General features: G+C 39.0%; 2 protein-coding genes across 2 annotated transcripts; both read left to right on the forward strand.

Moving 5' to 3' along the window:
* Positions 1 to 1,386: 1,386 nt before the first annotated feature.
* Positions 1,387 to 24,590, forward strand: LOC124139698 (serine incorporator 3-like). Its single transcript, XM_046506969.2, has 12 exons — positions 1,387 to 1,547; positions 3,019 to 3,183; positions 5,377 to 5,561; positions 7,293 to 7,372; positions 8,301 to 8,438; positions 10,331 to 10,407; positions 11,535 to 11,631; positions 13,752 to 13,838; positions 14,126 to 14,279; positions 14,792 to 14,865; positions 22,139 to 22,286; positions 22,641 to 24,590. Exons 1-12 carry the CDS (start codon positions 1,527 to 1,529, stop codon positions 22,777 to 22,779), a joined length of 1,365 nt encoding a protein of 454 aa, XP_046362925.1. The 5' UTR covers positions 1,387 to 1,526; the 3' UTR covers positions 22,780 to 24,590.
* Positions 14,872 to 22,132, forward strand: LOC125382129. The gene is made up of 2 exons (XM_048400416.1): positions 14,872 to 21,554; positions 21,837 to 22,132. Exon 1 carries the CDS (start codon positions 19,301 to 19,303, stop codon positions 20,351 to 20,353), a length of 1,053 nt encoding a protein of 350 aa, XP_048256373.1. The 5' UTR covers positions 14,872 to 19,300; the 3' UTR covers positions 20,354 to 21,554; positions 21,837 to 22,132.
* Positions 24,591 to 25,589: the final 999 nt, after the last annotated feature.

A 25,589-nucleotide genomic window follows, 5' to 3' on the forward strand; every position in this document is an offset into this window, starting at 1 on the left:
AAAAGTGCGGAATTGCATTGCAATTTAGATTTGACATCAAGAAGTTTGGCGTTTAAGGGTGTCTAAGGTGAGGTGAGGTGAGGTGAGGTGAGGTGAGGTGAGGTGAGGTGAGGTGAGGTGAAATTGGCTATAACGTCGCGTTATTGCACCTATTGCACTTATATAGCGACCTGCATGCACCTGATGCCGATTTATAGTGCTAGCCCACTGAGATACCATGCCGCAGTTTAACATGAATACACCACTCAGACACAGTATACTGACTCCGAGCCGACCAGTCCGTGTTTTACCTCTTTAATGCCGAGCGCCAGACAGGGTAACAACAAGTACCATCTTTTAACGTCTTTTGGTATGACGCTGCCGGGGATCGAACACCGAACCTTCCGCGCTCCGGGCGGACGCTCTACCTCTAGACCACGGAGGCGGTTTAAGAGTGTCTAAACGTAAACCCGGGTTACATTCTGTGTAAATCCGCGTCAACAATAACAACTTCACATACTGCTTATGCGATCATTAGCATACAAAAACTATCGACAACGATACGAAACCAGTGACAGCCATTAGCGCAATAATACAATACAAGCCCAGCCCACTCTATTATCAACCAATCAGGAAATACTAGTTGACTGGTGGGCGTGGCGTCATTATTTTTCGGATTTAATAATGAAAACATAATCACAAGGAAAAATGCTCGGTATGGGAAATACCATGGTATCACTTGCAATTTATTTATTTTGTGTTAACAAACACGTGCTCCTGCATCGATCTATATTTACGATCAATTAAGACTTTTCTCAACAAGCAAACATAATCTATTTGATTGAAAGATAGATGGAACTCTATGTTTTCTACATGTAGATCTAGTAATATATTCCATTTAATGATAATGATAAATTAGTGGAGAATATGTAGGCAATTACACATATGTGTCTTGTTAGGTTTGTAATTTGTGTTTGTTGTTAAATTCCGCACTCAGCAATATTCCAGCTATATGACGGCGGTTTGTAAATAATTGAGTCTGGACCAGACAGTCCAGTGATTGATATCATGAGCCTCGATCCACGCAGTTAGGATACTATGACATGCATCAACCAAGTCAGCGAGCCAGGCCCCCCGATCTCATGACTTGCCTCTTACAACAAGCATGCAGTAGCCCCTTACGACAAACGGGGGTTGCTCAACACCTAGTCTTACCGGGAGTTTCACCGGTCGTGTCGTGTTAGATGAAAACAATATCAAGATTAAAATACTTCCAGCCATATTCTTTGCTATAAAATTTGATTGGTTTTAGGTTCCATACAACGTCTTTCAGTGTTGCAAATAGTTAATTCTAATTTCAAACTTACCGCGTGGGCACTTGACTAACAGGAAGTGATCATCACATGACGATGACGTCATAGTCCATCGGCCATTTTATTTCGCAAGTAAACACTGGTTCGCAATATAACTATTGAGTCAGATTCACGTTGAAATTTGTTGTTTCTTTTGTCGTTTGGCAGATTTGCTATAGAGGCAACTGACTGAAGATGGGTTGTATTATTGGCAGCGTAAGTACTTAGACATTTTGGATCAGATTGCTAAGATTGTAGTCACAAAGAACTGAATTAAAAACATAAACAATGTCATAACGTCATGTTCTCGACAAGGAAAACAATGACTCTACATTCACATTTGTCAAAATGGTGTTGTGTATCGCTTATATCGTACCGATGCTAGTTTCACTGGACACCGTTCGTGATGTTTTATATTTGAAAATGACGGTTATTACGATTAATAATATGCGGAAGTGTAGTATACTGTTCCGTGTCATTGCAACCACCATTGCTGGTACGCATTTACTTGACAATACCAGTCTGCATTATTATGTCTATAGACAGTTAATGTTGTCAAAATATTTGAAGGAATTTCATCATTAGATATATTTTGGCAGTTTTATCACATACCAGTGTAACTATTTTATCGTACAGTGAGTATGGTTTTACACCGCTTTTAGCAATATTCCAGCAATATCATGGCGGGGGACACCAGAAATGGGCTTCACACATTGTACCCACGTCGGGAATCGAACCCGGGTCTTTGGCGTGACGAGCGAACGCTTTAACCACTAGGCTACCCGACCACCCCTATTTTATTGTACAAATCCAGGCTGTGATAATTCTCATCAGATTCTTGTCTTTTTAGCAGCTTATACCATGTATACTCAACCAATTCTCAACCTGAAATACTGAGACTTGAAGGTTCCTGTATACTTGACAATTTCCCGTATCAGGCTTATGAAACTGTTTTTATTTCATTTTATAGATAACTTTCGGGGACTATATGTTAGTCTGTCGGAGTGTAATCATAACAATAGGTCAATAATATTCATTACAGTACCCCAAAAGGGTTCGCTTCAGTTGCTGTATCCCCTCATCCATTTTGTTGTGTTATCAGCTGTTCAATATATCACTGATGGGTTACATATAGAACTGTTGATACAGTGAAACTGCATTATCAGTGGTTCATTTGGGAAAGGGAGGTCACTCTTATTACAATCTGGTGCTATCTCTGATGTTTTCATATTTGCAAAAAATGACGTTGGTCAAAATATATTTTGCCATCTAAACATGCTGAACCCTTAGTTAAACATGGTAACAGTATTCATAATCAAATGTCTAATATATCATGAATATGTTATTTTTTTCATCTTTCCTTCCAGCAAATTAAAAATGGTTCTCGTCAGTGAAATTAAAAACTCATGCTCATGAATAGTAGATGTCCCCAAATGTTGTTCTACTTTATTTTTTTCAATAGAGATGGCTGCAGGTGGGCCCACATTTTAGAAAGACAGTAAAGTTGTAGATTGTTGAGTGTCATATGCACATCCTCCTTGGTTGCTTATAATCATTGATCATCTTTAAACTTATTTTAAATAACTAAGTATTTTCAAGAGAAATAATCTCAATGTCTCGTATCATGCCAAAATGATAAATATTTACACAGATATGTTGTACTTATCTTCATCGGGGATTGTTTCAGCTTGCGTGCTGTTTTGGTAGCGCAGCATGCAGTCTGTGCTGTGCTTGCTGTCCTTCCACCAAGAATTCGACGGTTACTCGAATTGCCTATGCCTTTTTGCTGCTCCTTGGGACTGTGGTAGCAGCCGTTATGTTGACACCGGGTATTCGAGAACAACTGGACAAGGTTTGCATTCAATCCTCATTTAGCATGTTAATATAAAAATATGGTATTTTGAGGTATATAATTGATTATGAGTAGGACGATCAATCAATGCATTATGATCGAGCAAGAGTGGCCCAAGGCCTAGATTTTAAAAACGATCTGAACCCTAAAGTTATCATAGAGTTCTTGTAAGGAAATCATAGGCTATCGTTGCCTATTTTCAAACTATCGTAGCCCTCAGATATTGTGGGATTGGCATAAATCTGAGATAGCCCATACCTGTCGTAAGTGTATTTATCTTCATCCAAGATGGCAGCATACTTTGCCATGGACATTTCTCATGATGAAGATGATGATAAATTGATGACAAGATTAAGGATATTCCAAGATGCTTGACAACTTGGAGGTTTATCCCTGCTATAGCGTGCATTGCCAGGCGATTTTTTATTTGATTCAACCTTCAATCCCTACATCAATCGACACACTGATCGTTCCTGTCTCCTCACACCCGAGATCCAAGTGCTTGTGACACTAAGATTTTTATCCAAGGGGTGTTTTCAGTCAGAGTTGGCCGACATGCTTGGTAGTCAAGTGTGTCAGTGTGCATACATGACACAATCACTGTGTTAGGCAGCTCTTTCAACAAACTTTCTTTAAATTCCCTAAAGATGAGTGAAGGAAAACATATATAAAATATCCTGCCTTCCCAATGCTTTTCTGTCTCCAACACATATGAGTTCTCTGTCAGAGTTACGATAGTCATCGTAGCTATGTATGATCTGTGACAGGTTTACGATAGTTTCGAAAATCTATCTTATCTTAAACTTACGATATCTTATCTTTGAATGTAAAGATTTATCTTAGCTAAGATCGTTTAGAAAACCCCATTGTCTAAGTAAGGTGCCGCTAGGTGCAGAGTTGTGTCCCCTTACACATTACAGAAACCTATGATCATGGGTTTGAATGACAGATTCACCCTGATTGTGTGTCTAGGTTTGTCAGTACCATTCCTTAATTGTTTGTAAATATGTTTTATATGTGGTACAGTTTTACATATTGTTTAACAGTGTTTATATATTATGTAAAATATAAAAGAGGGGAGATTGCTATTATCATGATAATGTTTGTTTGTTTGTTTGTTGTTTAACGCCGCACTCAGCAATATTCCAGCTATATGACGGCGGTCTGTAAATAATCGAGTCTGGACCAGACAATCCAGTGACTGACATCATGAGCATCGATCCACGATATATTTGCCACTCCATGTTTTCAATGTCACTGGACCATGTGATATTTGCCTGGATGTAAAAGCCAGGATTCTTGTCAGTTGTTGGAAACTGTGGTGTGCAAAGTCAGAATTTGCATGTGGTGGTTGACTGGAGTGAGACTGAAAGGAACACTCCAGGGTTTCGCCAAGTGGTGAATTTCTAAGTACTGCTTAAGTGGGCAAAGTTTGTGGGGGATGTACATGCTGAAGTGGGCAAAGTTTGTGGGGGATGTATATGTTGAAGTGGGCAAAGTTTGTGGGGGATGTACATGCTGAAGTGGGCAAAGTTTGTTGGGGATGTACATGCTGAAGTGGGCAAAGTTTGTTGGGGATGTACATGCTGAAGTGGGCAAAGTTTGTGGGGGATGTACATGCTGAAGTGGGCAAAGTTTGTGAGTGATATACAAGCTGAAGTGGGCAAAGTATGTGGGTGATGTACATGCTGAAGTGGGCAAAGTTTGTGAGTGATATACAAGCTGAAGTGGGGGAGGTTATCGAGTGATATACATGCTGAAGTGGGCAAAGTATGTGGGTGATGTACATGCTGAAGTGGGGAAGGTTTGTGGGTGATGTACATGCTGAAGTGGGCAAAGTATGTTGGTGATGTACATGCTGAAGTGGGCAAAGTTTGAGAGTGATATACATGCTGAAGTGGGCAAAGTATGTTGGTGATGTACATGCTGAAGTGGGGAAGGTTTGTGGGGGATGTACATGCTGAAGTGGGCAAAGTATGTGGGGGATGTACATGCTGAAGTGGGGAAGGTTTGTGGGTGATGTACATGCTGAAGTGGGCAAAGTTTGTGGGTGATGTACATGCTGAAGTGGGCAAGGTTTGTTGGCGATGTACATGAAGGACTTCTATTTTTGGTAAATTTCAGTCTTTTTTTCTATGAAAACTCTATCACCTAGGTAATATCAATAGTCATGCCTTTCTTTTTGTTATACAGATACCAATGTTGTGTAACCCCACAGGGGGGTATCAACTCACCCCCAAAAAAGTGTGCGATGAAGTTGTAGGGTATCTGGCTGTCTACAGAGTGTGCTTCGCAATGGCAGCCTTCTTCTTCCTCTTTATGCTGATAATGATAAAGGTCAACTCCTCGAAGGACCCGAGATCTGGCTTACAGAATGGGTAAGTTGTTTTTGTTAGGTTTTATTAACCATTGAACCTATAGGCTTACCTTGGCTCAAGGAGTGTACCTTTGGGTACTTATGGAATTCTTGGCAGATATATGCTTAGTACATTGTCAAATATCATGCTTGTTGTAGGACATTACTTTAATAGTTATTGTGTGTAAACAATGGTTCCTTAGGTGAGTGTGGTGAGGGTAGTTCTTGATGAATGACCACATGGAAGGATATAGTCACTGTGGGTACCTGACCATGCTGACTACTTGAATGTGTGTAATGTCATGTGATTTTTTTAATTGAAGTTAACACAATATATATAACTTTTCCATTGGGTTAGAAAACAATTACATATCCGCGAACTTGATGTTCATGTCATGAATGACACATTTTGATGTTCATAATTTTTCGCGAGACTGTAACACTGACAGACAAGTTCACACTCCTGAGGAAATCCCTTAGAATTGCCTAGCGCAAATAAAATACAGAAATATTGTTTTGGATCGAGACACTTAAAGTCATCATTTTTGCATACAACATGGAAAAAGTCTTAATATGTTTGTGATCTAATATCCTCTATACGCCAAATCCTTGTAAATGAACAAAATGAAGAAATGCACACACAATACATTGACACTATCTGTGTATAGACTGACATTCAACAACATTCTACAGCAATCTAAATTACTTCAGTATCTATTTCACACATCCATATAATCACCACACGTTCAATGACATCTTCGAAAATCTCTCCCACCACATTGATCATGTCGGACATTTTGAAGTCCAGTTCTATAAATAGATCTATTATGACGCATTGTCACTGTCACTGGCTTACTGTGATAGTACTTAGCAGACATTTCTCATCTAATAATGATATTAGTTAGATCTATTTGTTGTTACCCAAACCACAAAAGATGTTTCGTTAGAGAAATTTGAGCATGCAACATGTACATGCGTTCATGTTAACTTGTTTTGAGGAACTATTTGTTCCTTTATACAGTTTGTTTTATGGCTGTCAGTGTTAACATGAAGTCACACATATGAAATGAAATTGTGTCAACATCCTTTGTTGTACAAAATAGGGATATCAGAATTATATGAGTTGACATTCACTTTGTTGTAAGCTTGGATGTTCATGCAGTCTGGCCCACTCACTATGAAGGTTCATACTCCAATGTGGCTCAAGTGAAAGTCATGTCTTAAATATCATATGATTGACTCACACTCTCTATCAGTAACCGATTTTCCCATGTTAGGCTTAATTCCACAAGGGAAGAGCATGAACTAATTTTGTAATGACTTGCCCCAAAATAGTTTTAGGATCAAGGTTTATGAGATAAGCAATCTTTACATTTCTTTTTTATTGTTTGGGGCTTGTACCGAATCTGTTACTCTCTTCGATGGTGGGGGAATTGTGTTACATGCTGACATTGGATACTGCTGTGATACTTCTGACAAAAGTCTGAGTATGATAAACCTCATTAACTATCAACTAGTTACTTCCTGATGACCTGAAATTGCATTACTAAAGCTATTAGATTTGATAGATTGTATTGCATTTTTGTTTGAAAGATCTTCATGAGCTTGATGTCCGCTGTCCCATCAGTATGATCAAACAGTGAGATCTCTAATTTAAACAAATAACTCAATGCTCTTCTGATAGGAAATTTGTCTTTACCATGTTTAACATTGGTCACCATTTATCATGACTTTTTCACTTTGTGTTTGACAGGTTCTGGTTCTTTAAGATCCTGATTGTCATTGGTATTTGTGTTGGAGCCTTCTTCATTCCACAAGGAGCCTTTGGCCAAGGTTTGTGTTTATGTTAATGTCTTGATAATAATGAAGTTGTAAAGTTAAAAATAACGTGATGATGAATTTGCATTTTTAAATTACTTGGAGAGGCAATGTTCTAGCATCTTTATAATTAGCACGGTTCTTTGAATGTATTTGTTTGTTATCATCAGTCGCAGATACAATGTGTATGTGAGACGGCCTATTGTATGTTGTATGCATGATGGGTGTGGTCTGTGTACTCAGTGAAGGGTGTCACACTAATTAATCCAATCACTGTGTTGAGCCTACTCAACTGTGACTGCAGTGAGTGTGATTAAGGCGTCCTGTAAAACTCCCAAAGCATGCTAAGCATCATAATTATTGTTGATTGTAAATAACACAGACATTCCAGATTAGGCAGTTTCGTCTTTTACACAACAAAGATAACTTAGGAGTCATCTTGTAATCTTAAAACCATAAAGTTTATATATATTAACATGGTTAATTCTATTAAATAAATGTACGATTAATTGTTAGCCTGACAAAATGTAAAAAATGCACCAACTTAACCTGCATTTCATTGTCTAGCCCATGGCATTTTGGCTGCCAAATCTTAGCTGTTCACCTTGCTGATTTTCACATATTTGTGCTCCTGAAAAAAAGAATTACAGTTCAATGTCATCTGTAATTAAGTCTTGTTATTATGATCAAGGTTGAAATCTTGTTTTTTGTATTCTGTGATTATTCTTATCGTCTCCATTTTGTTCATTGCATTAATGTTGCAGTTCATGTTGTTGAATGTTTGTGTCACAGTTTTCCAGTGTACTGATAATACTGTGCGGTCAGTATGTGACACTGATATTTCCTGAATAGTGACACTAATTGTGACAAGCTACAATTAAAGGTAAATGCAGTCAGTACAAGGTGTTTGTTTTGTTAACATAAAACATGATAACCATTTCAGCATGGATGGTGATTGGGATGATTGGAGCCTTCATCTTCATTATTATCCAGCTGATTCTGCTCGTGGACTTTGCTCATGGCTGGGCTGAGAGCTGGGTTGGCAAGTGGGAAGAAACAGGCTCAAGATGCTACTACATCGGTGAGTAAGTGCCCCTCCACAGTCACATGGTGAGGAAGGTCTGTTATTGTAGTGTGTTCACAGGGGCCAACTAATTGATGATTTTAGTTATGTCAGACTTGACTGCCCTGGGACACTTTCTGTTCCATTTTCTAACAGTGCATTCTCTCCAGATAACATTGCAATTTGTATTCATTTTCTAGGATATTGACTTAATCATCAGATCTTATCAATATTACTAGAATAAAAATATCATTAATATTAAAACTGATCTGAACTACAATAAGATAAGACAGAAAACAGTTGTTGCATGGCAAATTGGCAAATTTTTATCTTGTGAGTGTATTGTCTTTGTTGATGGTAACTGGAATTCTTATCATTTGTGAAAGGTTGTCCTAGTTCTTATTACTGTAAATCTGGATTTTTTGGCAATCGTTTCATGATGCAGTTATTTTTGTGTACCAACAACAAATAAAGAATGTAGGGAGGCATATTTCTTTATTCACTTCCACATGTTGTCAAACCAGCCAGTACATGATTAAATAATCCCTCACATCCTATCATTATTATATGCTCAACCTAAAAGGGTGGGGTATGGTAACACAGACCGGCTGTCCATCCGTCTGTCCTTCAGACTTCAGAGGACATTTTTTTGTTTGACCTACAACTTGAAAACTACTGCATAGATTCTTTTCAAACTTGGTGGACACTTTTTATACCTATAGGAGAAGTGCAGTGTTAAGATTTATTTCAATATTTGGATTTTCTGAAAAGATGCAGCTTTTTTTCATTATTTTACTAAATATTTTTACTGAAACATTTGCGTGACTTATAACTTGAAAGCTACTACATAGATTCTAATTGGGGTACAGTTTCTATACCAACAGGAGAGGTGCAGTGACGTTTTACTCAGAATCTTTTTGCTGAAACACTTGTGTGACCTGTAACTAGAAAACAATAGGGGTGACTATTGATGCATTTTTGACTATTGTGAAACTATTGCGGTAGTTAAAACAACTATTGCGATACTATTGCGATAGTGGCCCTACTATTGCGATACTATTGCGATAGTTTTCACTTGCAATTATAGCAGGCTTAAGCAGCATATATTTCAGCATTTTGACTGACACCATCAAAATAATTATAACTTTCTGATACTATTTGTAAAGAAAACAAGAAATGAAAAGAAAACAAGTTCAAATTGACCTCTCAAAAACATTTAAATACAAAATTTCACTTTATGTAACTGGTAAAGTCTTAGGTTACTGCAGTGTTTTAGCACCAATGTGAATGAATGTGATTGAATGACTAATATTTGATCCCCCTTTTTCACGTGCACGAATATCTGGGTGCCATCTTGTCAAGTGGTCGGTCAGATTAGTAGTATTTCCTGAATACTTTAGAATTATCCAACAGATTCTAAAACTTACTTTTGCTTGTCTGTCTCGTTTTGCGTTTTGACAAAGCCGAAATGGTCCCATACCCACGATTTGCCTGCCTTATTGGCGACAATTTCAAACTGTCATGTGGCGTCCGCCATCTTGTCAATGTTGCCTAGCGACAAGTAGCTAAGGGACGTAACTCTAAATCAAGCAGACAAAGTAGTGCAATCCAAACATAAGCACGACAGAGGTTAGATGATCATAGGAGTTGTTTCTATGTTTTTTAAGAAAGTAAATGTACCAAACAAATTAACTATCGAAACTATCGATAATTAGACAAACTATCGCCAATAGCATCGATTGTTTCAAGTTGCAATCGATAGTGTACTATCGTGAGACAAGCAATCGCAATCAATCGATAGTTCGATGTATCGTTACACCACTAGAAAACAACGCCTATTTGAAGTCATTGCGTAACCATCCTGACTGACATAACTAACTGAGAGTAAATGCAAATACTTTGTGTTCCAGGTCTGCTGTTCTTCACCGGGTTTTTCTACTGTATTGCCATAGCCTTGGTGGCAGTTTTCTTCATATTCTATGCCAGTGTAAGTCTCATGCACCCTACAGCATCCACAGATTGCACCTTAACTTCAATATTCCTTATGCGACTCACTATGATAGTGTATTGATTCTGTGTCTTAGCATGTTCTTATACATGATACATATCTTTGTGTTTGTAACCGGTAACAGTATACCGGCGATGTCTTTTTATGAACTATGAAATGATAAATACAGAATACTCCTGAATAATGATGAGAAGTTCGTCCAAAAACTGGAAATGGAGGTTAATTGGGGTTGAGTAGACTTGTGGTTAGAATGCTTGCCATAAACAATGTACCCCTGAAGATCCGGGTTAGAATAGGTCTTCAGAAACCCATGCTTGTCATAAAAGGTGATTAAGCTTGTCGTAAGTGGCAACTAACGGGATTGGGTGGTCGCTGACTTGGTTGACGCATGTCATCGTATCCCAATAGTGTGATATCAATCACTGGATTGTCTGGTCCAGACTCGAATGTTTATAGATATAAATACAATGTAGTCATATAGTTAAAATATTGCCAAGTTCGGCAAACAAACATAAACAATGTAAACCAAGTCGGCATAAATCCTCCCCCCACACCATGTAACATTGTGTTCTTTATCACCATGATACTCGCTGAAGATCTGGATTAGAATTGGTCTTCAACAACCCATCCTTGCAAGAGGCGACTGACAGGATCGGGTGGTCAGGTTGCTGACTTGGTTGATGCATGTTATGGTATCCCAGTTGCATAGATCAATGCTTGTGATGTCAATCACTGGACTGTCTGGTCCAGACTTGAATATTTACAGACTAACGCCATACAGGTGGATTAGTGAACATGGGAGAGTTCTATGGATATACAACTTCTTTATTACAATTAATTTGACATTTCGGTGTAGATACTGACACCGTTATCAAGCACGGATGATAACAGTGTTAGTATCTACACCGAAATGTTGCATTCATTGTAATAAAGAAGTTGTATGTCCATAGAATTCTCCCTTTTTCATCACTCCAACTTCTAAATGCCACTTTAAGAAGTTGGGTGGAATATTGCTGAGTGCAGTGTCAAACAACAAACAAAATTATTCGCATGATAAGAAAGTGTAATCAACTATGTAAGATGAGTCCTTTCTGTTGACATTGTAGGATGAGTCTTGCAAGTTACACAAGTTCTTCCTGTCCTTCAACTTGATCCTGTGTGTGTTCATCAGCATCCTTGCTGTGCTGCCCAAAATCCAGGACTGTAAGTAACCTACACATCACTTCTGTGCCACAGTCAAATAGTGATGTCTGATGTGACCCTCATTACTAGGGCAAGGATAACAGTCTTAGTCTCATACTGTTTGAGGCAGGTCATGTTTCATATGATTAAGAACATACCCTTTGCTCCACCACGTGTTAACAAGTGGAAGACATTTAACGCTTACACATTGATGTGGTGTTATTCCGACCATTGCTTTTCCAGTTCATGAATACTGGTAGGTAATGAGAAAACAGTTAAAAGCAAAGGTCATCAGGGTCACAATTGGATAAATATTGAAGGAAAGTTTATATGGACCAAGCATTGTAACAGTTTATCGTGTTGATTAAATTACAAAGTTCCGTATAACGCCCCTGTAGAAACCCTCCAAATTGATGCTAATAATATAACCTGACTATAGATTTGGACTGAAACAAGAGCATATAATACACAGTCCCTACATTTGCAATAAAAACATGTTTGCCTGCTGACATTTTTTCTATGATGCTTTAGCCCATGAATAACTCCAGCACATGGTCCTATTCTGTGTTGACATGGTGCGAGATTTGGTGCCCGTGAAAGAAATTTTATTGATGAAGTAATAAAATAAGAACATGTTTTAAGTTACGAGTCCTATATTCCTGCATACCCCCACAATAACACTTCTCAAAAATGAATTGGGGGCACGGGTGGCCAAGTCGTCTAAGGCGCCGCGATTCGCTGTGCATAGTTGCGTCCCTTGGGCACGCCAGAAACCTATGATTTTGGGTTCGAATCCCGGTTCTCCCCAATTATGTTTCTAGGTTTGTCAGCACCATACCCGTGCTCGTGGGTTTCACCGAAGTGGTAAACATCTGAGACCTGCTTCACTTCGGGCTTTCCTCCCACATTAAACTGACACGCCGTGATGTAACTGGAATACTGTTAAAAGCGGCGTTAAACCCAACTCACTCACTCACTCACTCACTCAAAAATGAATTACTGTATATTCACTTCCGTTGCAAACTTACTCCGATTCTTGCTGATAGCTGTAAATAAAAAAGGAATTGATTTCAGCTCCACTAGTTGGATATCACTTGTTAGATGGCATGTAGCAAGAGATCAGGGACATCTCATGTTAAAGGATAAATTCCTTTCTGGTTACATCATGTACATATTTGTCTACTTGGCAGTTTATTTAAATTCAATCATATAGTGAGTCATTTAAGTCAATTATATTGTGATGATTAACATGAAATATATATTAAAATAATTTATGCTAAAGGTGTTCCAGCTTATCATAGATGATCCTGCATATGCTTACTGCCTTTATGCTGACGGAAATTGATTTTGTCACCGTGACACCTTCTTTGGCAATGTAGATATAGGCGAGGCTCATTTGAACTTAATTTGCAGAAAATATATACCAGGGGTAGTATGAATAAGGAAATGAGATAATAGTTATTTTGGATGATATGCAAAGTTTTCTGTCAAACAAAATCAGTGCTTTGTTGGCTTTCAAACAGGGGTTGACATTGCCATTGGAATAGGACCATCCCTTTTCATACCCCTCTCATTTATATGTACAAAAAACTTGTGTTATGGACGATGATGTACCATAGGTGAATATTCTGTCAGGTGCATACAAACAGTCTGTTGAAAACATACTTTACTATTGTATAAATTTCTTTTTGATTGTTATGCCTGGATTTGCACGTATTTCTGTAGCATTTATATTGAAAGGGTTATGATAGGAAAACATGACTAGTGAAATGAAATAAGCTGTAGCCTTTGGTCATCATGGTCAGGAGTTATGCTAGTTGACACAGTCATACTTTATTAAATATGTTGTGTTACGACACCTATTTGACTTTTTATTCATGGACTGATGGAGATAATTAACGAGGCATCAATACATCCCAAACCCTTGCAAACTGTACCTGTGTCAGATGGTGACTGAGGAGGGTTGGTCATGTATGTTATACTACATGAAGAGCTTGTAAGTGGGAAAAACCCTGCTTAATGTGGTTAACCAAATGCACTCTGTGTGAACCACTCTCAGATATGGTAGGAAAAATTGTTTTCCGTGTACTTTTTGTTTTGATATATACCATGATATACAGTATCAATCACTTGTGTTACAGACCAGCCACGTTCCGGCCTCCTGCAGTCATCCGTCATCTCCCTGTACACAATGTACCTCACCTGGTCTGCCATGACCAACAGCCCAGGTAGACACTGCATAGACACAATTACCTAACCACTCTATGTGTTTGAATTAGATCCCTAACAGTACTGCAGGTGCTTGAACCAGAGGCATGTTATTGATTAATTTGAAACCCATATTTGATCAGGCACATTCAAACATTCAAGATTCAATGCATAAAATGATACAGAATGTTTAAATACCCAGGTGGCTAAAAGACTTTGTCACATGTGGAGGCAATTTATTTCAAAGATTACTTAAATCATGTTAATAGAAAAAGATGATGATGAGATGTGTGTTTTATCTGTGTAGAGAAGAAGTGTAACCCCAGTTTGAGCTCCCTGATCCACTACAACAGCACTATGAACATCAATAATCCCAACAATGGAACCTTCGACAAGGGAGTGTTTGATTGGCAGGGTATCTTGGCTCTTGTTATCTGGGTTTTTGCAGTTCTCTACGCCAGGTAACTTTACAAATTGTTACATTTTATGAATAATATTCTTGCCTTGTGTCTTACTATCAGTGCTGATAGTGGCTCGACCATATCACATGAAGTATGCGTGTATCCAGTGAGGATTCTGGGTCAGATAGAGTCCCCAGTAACCTATGCTTGTTGTAAGAGGCGACTGAAATGAATCATGTAGTTAGCATGGTTAGGCTCGGTGTTTTGGTTGATTTTGTCATCATGCCCCGATGATATGGGACTTATTATCAACCACTGGTTTGTATGTTTCATAGTTGATTTGTTTACAGGGTGCCAGGATATGGCCATTATATTGCTTATTCAACTTATTGATGCCTGTCCTCCTGCTTGTAGTGTAAGGGCCTCCTCCAACAGCCGCAGTCAGATTAATTATTTTCAGGCTGCCAGGACATGGCCATTATGTTGCTGACTTTGACATAAAACAACATTTTCTCATTCTTTTAAAGTGTGTGTATCAACTAAGAACTTATTGATGCCTGTTGTTCTTGTAGTGTAAGGACCTCCTCCAACAGCCAGGTGGGGAAGCTGACCATGTCGGAGAAGACCATTCTGCAATCAGACAATGGTAAATTGCTGACTTACTCTTAATACAGTGGAATCCTGTTGATGAGGGCATGTCCATGTTTTAATGAGCTAGACCTATAACTATATCAACAATTTCTTTTTGGACTGAGTTACTGCCCTTGAACTGTGTTGAAAAGTTGATTCTACAGTTAAAAATACTAAAGCTGGAAGTACAATCTGTACTAGGTTCGACTGACTTGACTGCGTTAAACATTGCCTTTCTGTGCCAGGTTTGACTAACTGGGATGTGTTATACATTGCTTTATTGTTCAGGTTTGACTAACTTGGCTGTGTTATAAATTGCGTTATTAACTTATTGTTCAGGTTTGACTAACTTGGCTGTGTTATACATTGGTTTATTGTTCAGGTTTGACTAACTTGGCTGTGTTATAAATTGCGTTATTAACTTATTGTTCAGATTTTATCTTATCCTGACTCATACTTATTGCTTATCTCTCTCTCTTCCGAATAGGTAGTGGAAACGTCCTGTGCTGTTCCCAAAGAACAGAGAAAACAGCTCACCCAAACGCACCCTCACTCTGCGCATGCGCACCGGAACCATGCGACCAAGCCCAGTAACTCATCATTCTCTCTTTTTCGCGCCATCTTGGCAGCTGGAATTTTTTTTCTGTGCATCATAATCCAAGCTTTCCATAAAAATTCACCCTTTTTAACAAAATCTTTTGCTTGGATTATCTTCTGTGATATTCTATACATCATATCTAACGATTATTTTATATATTGGCATTAGAATTTTTCGTAATTTGGACTCAAATGCAGCCCCTATCGGAGATCATGAAAACATGTAACCGATGTAAATTACGTTTTTCAGATCCGGACCTTCATCCAACCTGTACCAGCTGCACAGTACAGAACTGCACTGCAGAGAATAGATGCAAATTCTGCGGCCCTTTGGGGAAGGAAGAATTTAGTAATTATTTTTTTGCAGCGCTGAGGAAAAAGATGGATCGGAAACGACGAGAGTCATCACGCTCGTTATCATCCACGGAGACAGCTAAAAGTAAGAAGAGGCGAGAATACTCCCTGCCCTTCGTCAGAGGAATTCGATTTGATATTATTCAAATTATCCCGCTGAATATGATGCAGTCACACACCAGCCCCCCCCCCCCCCCATCTTACTTCCTCGTCTACCAGTAAGAAGTCTAGAGGGTCTAAGAATAAACCTAATGAACACTTCAGTAAGGCTATCAATCTACAACAACCGCAGTCATGAAGGGGGTTTCAAGAAAATCAGCTGTTTCTTCTAGCCAGAAGAAAGCCTGCGCGCAGACAATTACGTCCGCACAACCCGAGAGGTTCGCGCAGCCCGCAGTGTCATCCAATTCGACTACAAATACAACCGATATATACCTCAATCAGCCTCAGACCTTCGCGCAGATACCGGCCTTCGGGCAGCCCAACATAACAATTACGCAATCGTCTACCTTCGCGCAGGCGTCAGGCTATTAATCAACAAGAGTATACACATTCGCCAGCGTTCCCGCAGCCCAACACAACAATTACGCAATCGTCTACCTTCACGCAGGCGTCAGGCTATTAATCAACAAGAGTATACACAGACACCAGCGTTCACGCAGGCTCCCGCCTTCGTGCAGCCTTCAACGTTGACACTGCCAACTACCTTCACGAAGCCTACCTTTTTTACGCAAGGTACTTTGCTAACGCCTGCTATAATACAGATGTGATAGCAAATATCACACAACAAGTCGTAATGGCTATGCAACAACAAATGTGAAAACAACCTGGCACGCAGTCGACTACCTCTTCACACAATAGCTCGCAGATGTCGCAGCCTTCATTTACGGCTCCGAATCCTAACGCCTCCTATCTTCTGCAAGTGGAGGATATGTTCGAGCCCCCTCAAAATGAGGACACATCGGGGGAAAATTACCCTTCAATTTATGAGGATCATGAATTAATGGCGTGGATTACAGATAGACTGCCGATATCATCACCGTCAAGAAATTCTTCTCCCACTGATACATACTGTATCAAAGGGGACGATATAGACACACTAACCATCCCACCGATAAAACCAATCTCCAGCATTGCAGAGAATCTTAATGTTTCTTTTGCGAAAGCCACGAAATCACAAGGACTTCAAATACCAAGCTTTAATTCTAAGAAATTCCCCATGCACGCCATGTCGCAATTTCTTCGCTCACCGGAGATTGATGAAGATTACTCACTCATGTCAGACTCCAAAAGTAAAAAATCTTATCGCATTGAGGATAAGAAAATTGCACAACTTGATACGACTACAAGACATGCATTCTTTGGACAAGCGATGTCACGCGCTATGAGCCTCAGAATGACCGCGAAAGAATGCTACTTTCAGCTCTCGTCAATCAAAAGAAAAATCAAGAAATTATTTCTGATCATATGAGTTCAGTGTCGGCAGGTTTAACACTACTACAGCAACAAGGTCTTATAAATAATTCTAATTGGTATACCTATACCAAAGAATTATTAAGACAACCCTGGGAGGCTCCAACCATTTTTAATGGTAACATACGCAAAATCAACAAAGAAGTGCTTTAAGACTCCAAAGATCATATGCTGATCAAGTCAGTTCAGACTATGAATTCTATGTATCGTCAATCCATGCAGAAACCCCAATTCAGAAGCCGTATGACGGGCATTCAAAAAGCTAAAGAGAAACGCTCGTACAACTACAGGGGCGGGAAATCATCTGCTTTTCGCAAGTCACATGACACGTCACGTGACCTGTCAAGTGATGCCGACCGTGGCCGCGGCCGCAGATCGAGGTGATCTCGCAATATTACCGGCGAAGATGGGCTTTTGAACGACAGGGAACTCCCCCCACCAGCCGTTCATGTACAGCATTCCCCAGTAGGCGGAAGATTGGCAAGATATTGGATGAATTGGGACATTCTAGGAGACGAATTTGTTTCCAACTTTCTAAGAAAGGGCTACGCGCCGACTTTACTCAAGAAATCCCCGTTATCTCGCAAGCCACCGGAAATACCTTATTGGAAAGAATTGTTGCCGAAGTTAACTGAAGCAATCAATTCACGCCTCAACAAGGGCGCAGTCGAGATAATTCATCCAGAATTACTAACTCCGGGTTTCTATTCGCCAATCTTTTTGGTTCTCAAAAAGAATTCAAACGGAAAGTTTCGTTTGATTTACAACATGAGAAAAATTCAACAAGAAATACCTCCCAAAACCGGAGGATTTCAGAATGATTCAACAAATGATAGCACGACTATCTCGGAAGCATCAATTTACAGGATGCTTACCTACACATTCCCATAAAACGGACTTTCAGGAAATATTTATGTTTCCTCTTTGAAGGACAACATTACCAGTGGGCGGTCCTGCCCTTTGGAATTTCCACGGCCCCGTGGCTAATTACACGAGTGACCAAACCAATTGTGACATTTTTTCACAACAAGGGAATTTGTTGTGCTTTTTACCTAGATGATGGGATATAAGCCCATCAATCAACAGAGCTACTCAGACTACAAGTAAATTTTACCCAGAAATTATTAACACAACTGGGTTGGTTAATAAATTTTCAGAAGTCTGATATACAACCATCTCAGGACCTCAAATTTCTGGGAATCAGATTTCTAACCAATCAGAATCTGATAATGGTATCAGAAGATCGGTGGATAAAAATCAAGACTTGTTTGCCAACGGCAATTTACAAGAAAATCTCAGTCAACGAATGGCAAGTGATACTAGGCTGACTCACGTCAGCCCAAGCGTGGACGGTCCGAGGCAGACTACACTTACGCCCTATTCAGAGATTTCTAAATCCATACCTAGAGTACCAGGATTTAAAACTGCAACTACCACAAACATTGAGGAAACACCTCTTATGGTGGACAGTGAAATCGAACGTTTGCGCAGAAACTTGTTTAAACGAGCCGGATTACAACAACCACCTATTCGTGGACGCCTCACTTCAAGGCTGGGGAGCTCACTTCAACAGAGAAGTAACAGCAGGCCTATGGTTAGAAGCAGAAAAGCTCTACCACATCAATTATCTGGAATGTGAGGCAGTAATCCGTGCATTATTTCACTGGGCCCCACAGTTAAGAAACCAACGTCTGATGATCAGAACATTCAACTGTGGCATACAATATAAACCTTGACCCTCCTGAAGTTGACATTTCAACTTTACGAGCTAGTAGACAATCTGAACTTAACAATAAAGACAAGACATATACCAGCAGTGGCAAATGTCTTAGCAGACGCCTTCACCAGATCAGCCAAACCATCACCGACAATGGAAGCTACACCCAGAAGCATTCCAACTGGCTATAAAAGAAAAAGGTTGCCCATTAGATAGACCTATTCGCAACCAGATTCAACAATCAGATAACAACATTTGTATCACCAGTGCCAGACACACTAGCTTGGTCAGTCGATGCTCTGTCAATATCATGGGAGGGACTAAATGCGTATGCGTTTCCTCCACCAGCCGTGATACCACAGATATTACAAAAGATCCTACACACGAGCAGCCTACAACTGCTTTTGGTAGCGCCTTACTGGCTGGCGAGAACGTGGTTTCCAGGTCTCCAATCTCCAGGAAATCCAATATTAAAACTACTAAACTGGCCAAATCTACTGCTACATCCTCACTCCAATCAGGTCCATCCAAGACCAGATCTATACGAACTTCACGTATGGAGCATATCAAGAGCAGTCTCGTTAAAAGAGGATATTCCATGAGAGCAGCTAAGGCAGTCTCCTTAGCACTTCGTAGATCAACGAGGAATCTCTATGACGATAAATGGAAAAGTTTTGACCAGTTTGCAACATCCAAGGGTTTTTCTGCAGCCAAAGCTACTATACCACAAGTAGCAGATTACCTATGTCACTTACGAAGTACATGGAATCTTAAAAGTTCGACACTGGGCACTTATTTGGCCGCTATCAGTTCTGTACTGACAATGGCTAACGGGATAAAACTTACTAAAGTTCCCGAGCTGATAGCCCTACTCAGATCCTTCAGACTTAAGAACCAACAGAAAAGATTTAGAGCCCCAGCATGGGACCTAAATATAGTGCTACAACACCTAACCAGTGACGCATACGAACCGCTCCAACAGGCAGACTTTGAACACCTGACGCAGAAAACCCTATTTATTCTGGCATTAGCTACGGCAGCCAGAATGTCTGAAATCCACGCGATAGACTTCAATTGCATCACATTTGACAGTGGTAACAACTCATCAGCGCACCTTGGCTTAAGATGGGACTTTATTGCAAAGAACCAGTTACCAGGCCAACCAGACAGACAATTCCATGTTCCGGCTCTTTCCTCCGTCCTTGGTGCAGAGGATACAGAGGATTTATCACTATGCCCAGTCAGAGCCTTAAGATTATACCTACAAAAGTCTAAACCTAGAAGACAAGGTTTTAAGAGACTATTTATTCCTTTATTAAGGAATACACACACAGAGGTATCCAGAACAACTATCTCATTTTAGATGAGAGCTGTTATTCTCAGAGCATACAGAGCAGTGGGATTGGACCCCCCTTCAGCCTCCAACCCTCACGAAGTAAGAGCCTTAGCCTCAACTTTGGCGCTTCACGGCAACTGCTCCATAACAACTATTATGGAAGGCTGTTTCTGGAAATCAGATACAGTTTTCGCCAATCACTACCTCAGAGACCTTGCTACAGAAGACTTAGCTGGTATTCACCAATTCGGACCATTAGTTGTGGCACAACTACTCACGAATCCTACCAGACGACATTAGAAGATCACACTCACCCAATATCACGTAGACTTGTTGACGTCAGGTTACTGTTCCATAACCAACGACTGAGAGTCCATGCCCCCTGTTTTACTATGTAATTCAGCACATGAGTGAGAAATGATTGTGTTAAGATTATTGCTCTTCTCTTAACACTTTAATCATTTAAGGTGAACAAGATTTTTATCTTAGAAACCTTATAAATCCACAAATCTATATGATTTACTTCCATTTTGCTGCTCACAAAAAAGGAAGGTGGTCCCAAAATAAAGAATTTACACAGAAGATTAACAACATTCCTATGGGGATTATAGAACAGATCGACGTTAATCACACATACAGGTGGAACCCACCACCTACTGTGAGATTCAAGCAATAAGTATGAGTCAGGATAAGATAAAATATGTATTTTTTAGAGTAAAGATATCATTTATACTTATCCTGACTCATACAAATGAGTACCCTCCCGGCCTTCCCCTCTTTCAACTGATGTGTTACGACCATTAAGTAGGAAATAAGAGAGAGTGATGAGTTACTGGGCTTGGTCACATGGTTCCGGTGCGCATGCGCAGAGTGAGGGTGCGTTTGGGTGAGCTGTTTTCTCTGTTCTTTGGGAACAGCACAGGACGTTTCCACTACCTATTCGGAAGAGAGAGAGATAAGCAATAAGTATGAGTAGGATAAGATAAAATCTGAACAATAAGTTAATAACTCAATTTATAACACAGCCAAGTTAGTCAAACCTGTATAAGTTAGGATAAGTATAAATGATATTTTTGCTCTAAAAAATACATGTTTGACTAACTTGGCTGTGTTATACATTGGTTTATTGTTCAGGTTTGACTAAATTGGCTGTGTTATACATTGCTTTATTGTTCAGGTTTGACTAACTTGGCTGTGTTATAAATTGCGTTATTAACTTATTGTTCAGGTTTGACTAACTTGGCTGTGTTATACATTGGTTTATTGTTCAGGTTTGACTAACTTGGCTGTGTTATAAATTACGTTATTAACTTATTGTTCAGGTTTGACTAACATGGCTGTGTTATAAATTGCGTTATTAACTTATTGTTCAGGTTTGACTAACTTGGCTGTGTTATAAATTGCGTTATTAACTTATTGTTCAGGTTTGACTAACTCGGCTGTGTTATACATTGGTTTATTGTTCAGGTTTGACTAACTGGGATGTGATATACATTGCTTTATTGTTCAGGTTTGACTTACTGGGATGTGTTATACATTGCTTTATTGTTCAGGTTTGACTAAATGGACGATGTTATACATTGGTTTATTGTTCAGGTTTGACTAACTCGGCTGTGTTATACATTGCTTTATTGTTCAGGTGTGACTAACTTGGCTGTGTTATACATAGCTTTATTGTTCAGGTTTGACTAACTTGGCTGTGTTATACCTTGCTTTATTGTTCAGGTTTGACTAACTTGACTGTGTTATACCTTGCTTTATTGTTCAGGTTTGATTGACTGGTCTGTGCTAAACTGTGCTCTGTTGTACTAGGTTCGACTGACTCGAATGCTGATGAGGAGAAGGGCTCTAAGAATTGGGACAATGAGGAAGACAGTGTGGCATACAGCTACTCCTTCTTCCACCTGATGATGTGCCTCGGTGCACTCTATGTGATGATGACCCTCACCAACTGGTTCGAGTAAGTCACTTTATCTTGATACAGTTTGTGCATGCTCATCCTCGATTATCCAGAATGTTAAATCTTCATATATATGTTTTAAGCCTGCTAAAATAGACATCCATGAAAGTAGTGGTGATAAAATGAGTACTAAACTTTGGGTGCCATCACCAATACACCCAGAATGTCATGTACAATAGGCACTTCCCTCCCCTGTCTTTACTGGTGTAAAACGCTCCCAACTAAATATTTCTTAAATGTTGGCACTGTCATTTAACTATGAACATTGTTTGCTGATATGAAATTATTCACACAGTTAAGAGTATAAGATGCATAGCTTATGAATTTTTCTTATGATTCCTTATTGTTTTCCAGGCCCAGCTCTGACTTTAAGACTCTGAATGCTAACATGGCCTCTGTGTGGGTGAAGATTGCCTCCAGCTGGGTTTGCATCCTCATCTATGTTTGGACCCTCGTCGCCCCCTGTGTCCTCCCCAATAGAGACTTCAGTTGAACAACTCGCACAGGGCCATCCTTGTAGTCATATCCAAGTCCTTATGTATTTAGGTCAGCAGTCGTAATATCTATCACATTCTCATTACTGTTGCTAATTGAGAATGACTATTTTATTTGGTTACAAGGTTTTTCAACTGTTGATAGTTTAGGATAATTTTTATTGATCAGCAATGTCAGAAAAACTTGATATTTATTATTTTGACAAAATACTGATACTCACAGTAAATAATTTCCTTTCCTTTGTCAGTTTATTTTTGTCAAATAGTTAATGTAGGCCTGGACAATACCCAAATAGTTTAAGTGAGCATCAGAAGATAGCTTGATGGCCACATTGCTTCTGTCAGTGTCAGTATGTATGCCATGCTGTGAACTGTTATGACTTGTATCTAACCGTGTTAAATGCTAAGTGTTCAGCAGGTGCTTGCATTGCAATTGTTCCTGTTACAACTGAAGAGGTATTTATAATCAAATATGACTTCATTTGTATTTAACCTGGCCTCCCACCTTTGATGACAAGATGTCTGTAGAAGGGTATCTAGGATCTCAACCAGCGTTTATTTGTACCCATGGTAACAAAAGATTGGATGTTGTCAGAACCATGCATCTGTAACAAGTTTTGATTTCCTCTTGGCTTTGATACAACAGTATATTCTTTCTTCATTTTTCATGTTTTTGATTTTCTTTATTAGAATGGGATGACCATCTGCTGTATATTTATCTTTTTGCTATTTACACCAGTTATATGACACCTTATATATCATTTTCCAACTAAAGACTTTTGGAAGAGGAAGAGTGTGTCATGGAAGATAACCATGAATGGTTAAAGAAGCACCTGTCATGTTTGATGACATGATTCTGAGACAAATGTCTGACTGACAGGTTCACATGATAGGGAAAGGATTTGGCTGATATAAGACAAGACCAGTTGTAAATATGAATATACTTATGTCATAATAGTTTGTTGAATGTTTTTGTGGTGGCACCTTTATGTTTGGATATAAGACACACACACGTATGCTAACTAGATTTATTCTAGTGGAACCTTTCATCTGATTCTTTCCCCAATGAAGAATTGTATCATTGTTTTACAATCTTTTATGTTATGTTTACACATGTTTGGAAATTGTTGTTGGCATGTTTGTGATGAACTGCAAACAAACACCCACGATGCAACTGATCTGATGTATTTTTCTCAAGTTAAGTTAAAGAACTAAATTGAAAACATAAATAATGTGTGGTTGTACTCAAAATTATATTGTATCTTTCATGTACCGGACTAAAAAATTAGATATGACCATTGAAGGTAAATGAATTATTTGTATGAATGTTTAGTTTATCATAAATGTCACAAATATGTTTTGATATTTGACTTGAGGTACAGAATTCTCTGTTTGTGTACATTAACATTATATATTGTATGTTATGTATTGTGCTGATCAAACGTGGTGCAATGTTTGTTTAATGTACAGTGCTACTCAAACATCACTAAAATATTTTATACATGAGCCAACAGTTAAGCAGCAGTCACTGCACAGTCAAGTTTCTGATTTCCTAATGCCTTATTGATGTTGATTCCACAGTTAAAATTACCTCTCTTGATCCCTGGTAACACCTAATACTATTGCATATTTTGCAAATTGAAATATATTGCTTGAAGTTATGATTTAAGAGAAAATTAAATTATTATGATGATGTAAATGTATATGTATTTGTTTGAGTGCTTCATATCACATACTGAAGTTGTTGTAATGTGAATTGTCACATTTTGTGAACTTTTGTGATTTCAGAATAAACTGTGTATGAAAATATCATGAATGGTTTTTCTTGATCAATGTTGGTGTGATACAATTCATTCAGTTAAGGATCATCAACATGTAACATCCATGTGGTATTCTGGGGTATATGATATGTCCCCAGTATACTGTGCTTGTCATTGGGATGATTGGCTGGACACAATATATGGGACCTGGTTGAGTGTGTATCATGTAAGTTTGTTACTTCCTCACCCTCTATACCTGCAAGGCTTCATTGCTTACACACAAATCAACCACAGCTTTATTTAGCCCCGTGAACATGCTGCTTTTGTGCTGACTGCAGTATACATTGTTTGCGTTACTTATGGGACTAGAGGCGTTGCTCATAATATCAGTCACTGGTTTGTCCAAACTAGATTTTTCACAGGCCACAGTCATAGTGCTGGAACATATAGCATGAAACAACAGACAAACTATAATGAGTGACTTGGTTGATTGTGTTTCGTCCATGCCCCTTGGTTATTGTTCATGCTTTCAACTGGTTTGCCCTGGCACAGACTTGATGTATACAAGATGCACTTATAGCTAGATTTTTGCAGTGAAAAAATATATTCACTCACTCAACACCAAAGCTCCTTTGTATGGTTGTCCTGAAAGAAAAGTTTCAGATTGTGAATTACACTGTACTTGGTTATCCTATCAATTTTCAGTCAGGTTTCTAGTGTGACAATCACATCCTTTGTAGTAAATCTATCACGAAAGTAGTAAAAAAAACCCAATTCCACTTAAGTTTCCTCTCATTTAGACCAATATCAACAGCAAAACAAGTAGTGACATCCAAGGCCTCTTTTGGCTATTTCAAGTCAATGACAGATTAAATGTTTTCACCTCTGGGTGATGTTTTAAGAAAGGAGGTGTTCCTTGTTTATGTAGGCTCCAGTAAAGTTTAGGAGGAGGATAGGGCTAGTGAGGGCATGGGCCACTTCTCAACATAGATACAATATGTGAAATCCATTCTGGTGTACCCTGCCCACATAAGAATGAAATAATGCTA

Source organism: Haliotis rufescens, unplaced genomic scaffold (assembly GCF_023055435.1).
Source record: "Haliotis rufescens isolate VD_foot unplaced genomic scaffold, xgHalRufe1.0.p SCAF_1, whole genome shotgun sequence".
Taxonomy (NCBI): Eukaryota; Metazoa; Mollusca; class Gastropoda; order Lepetellida; family Haliotidae; genus Haliotis; species Haliotis rufescens.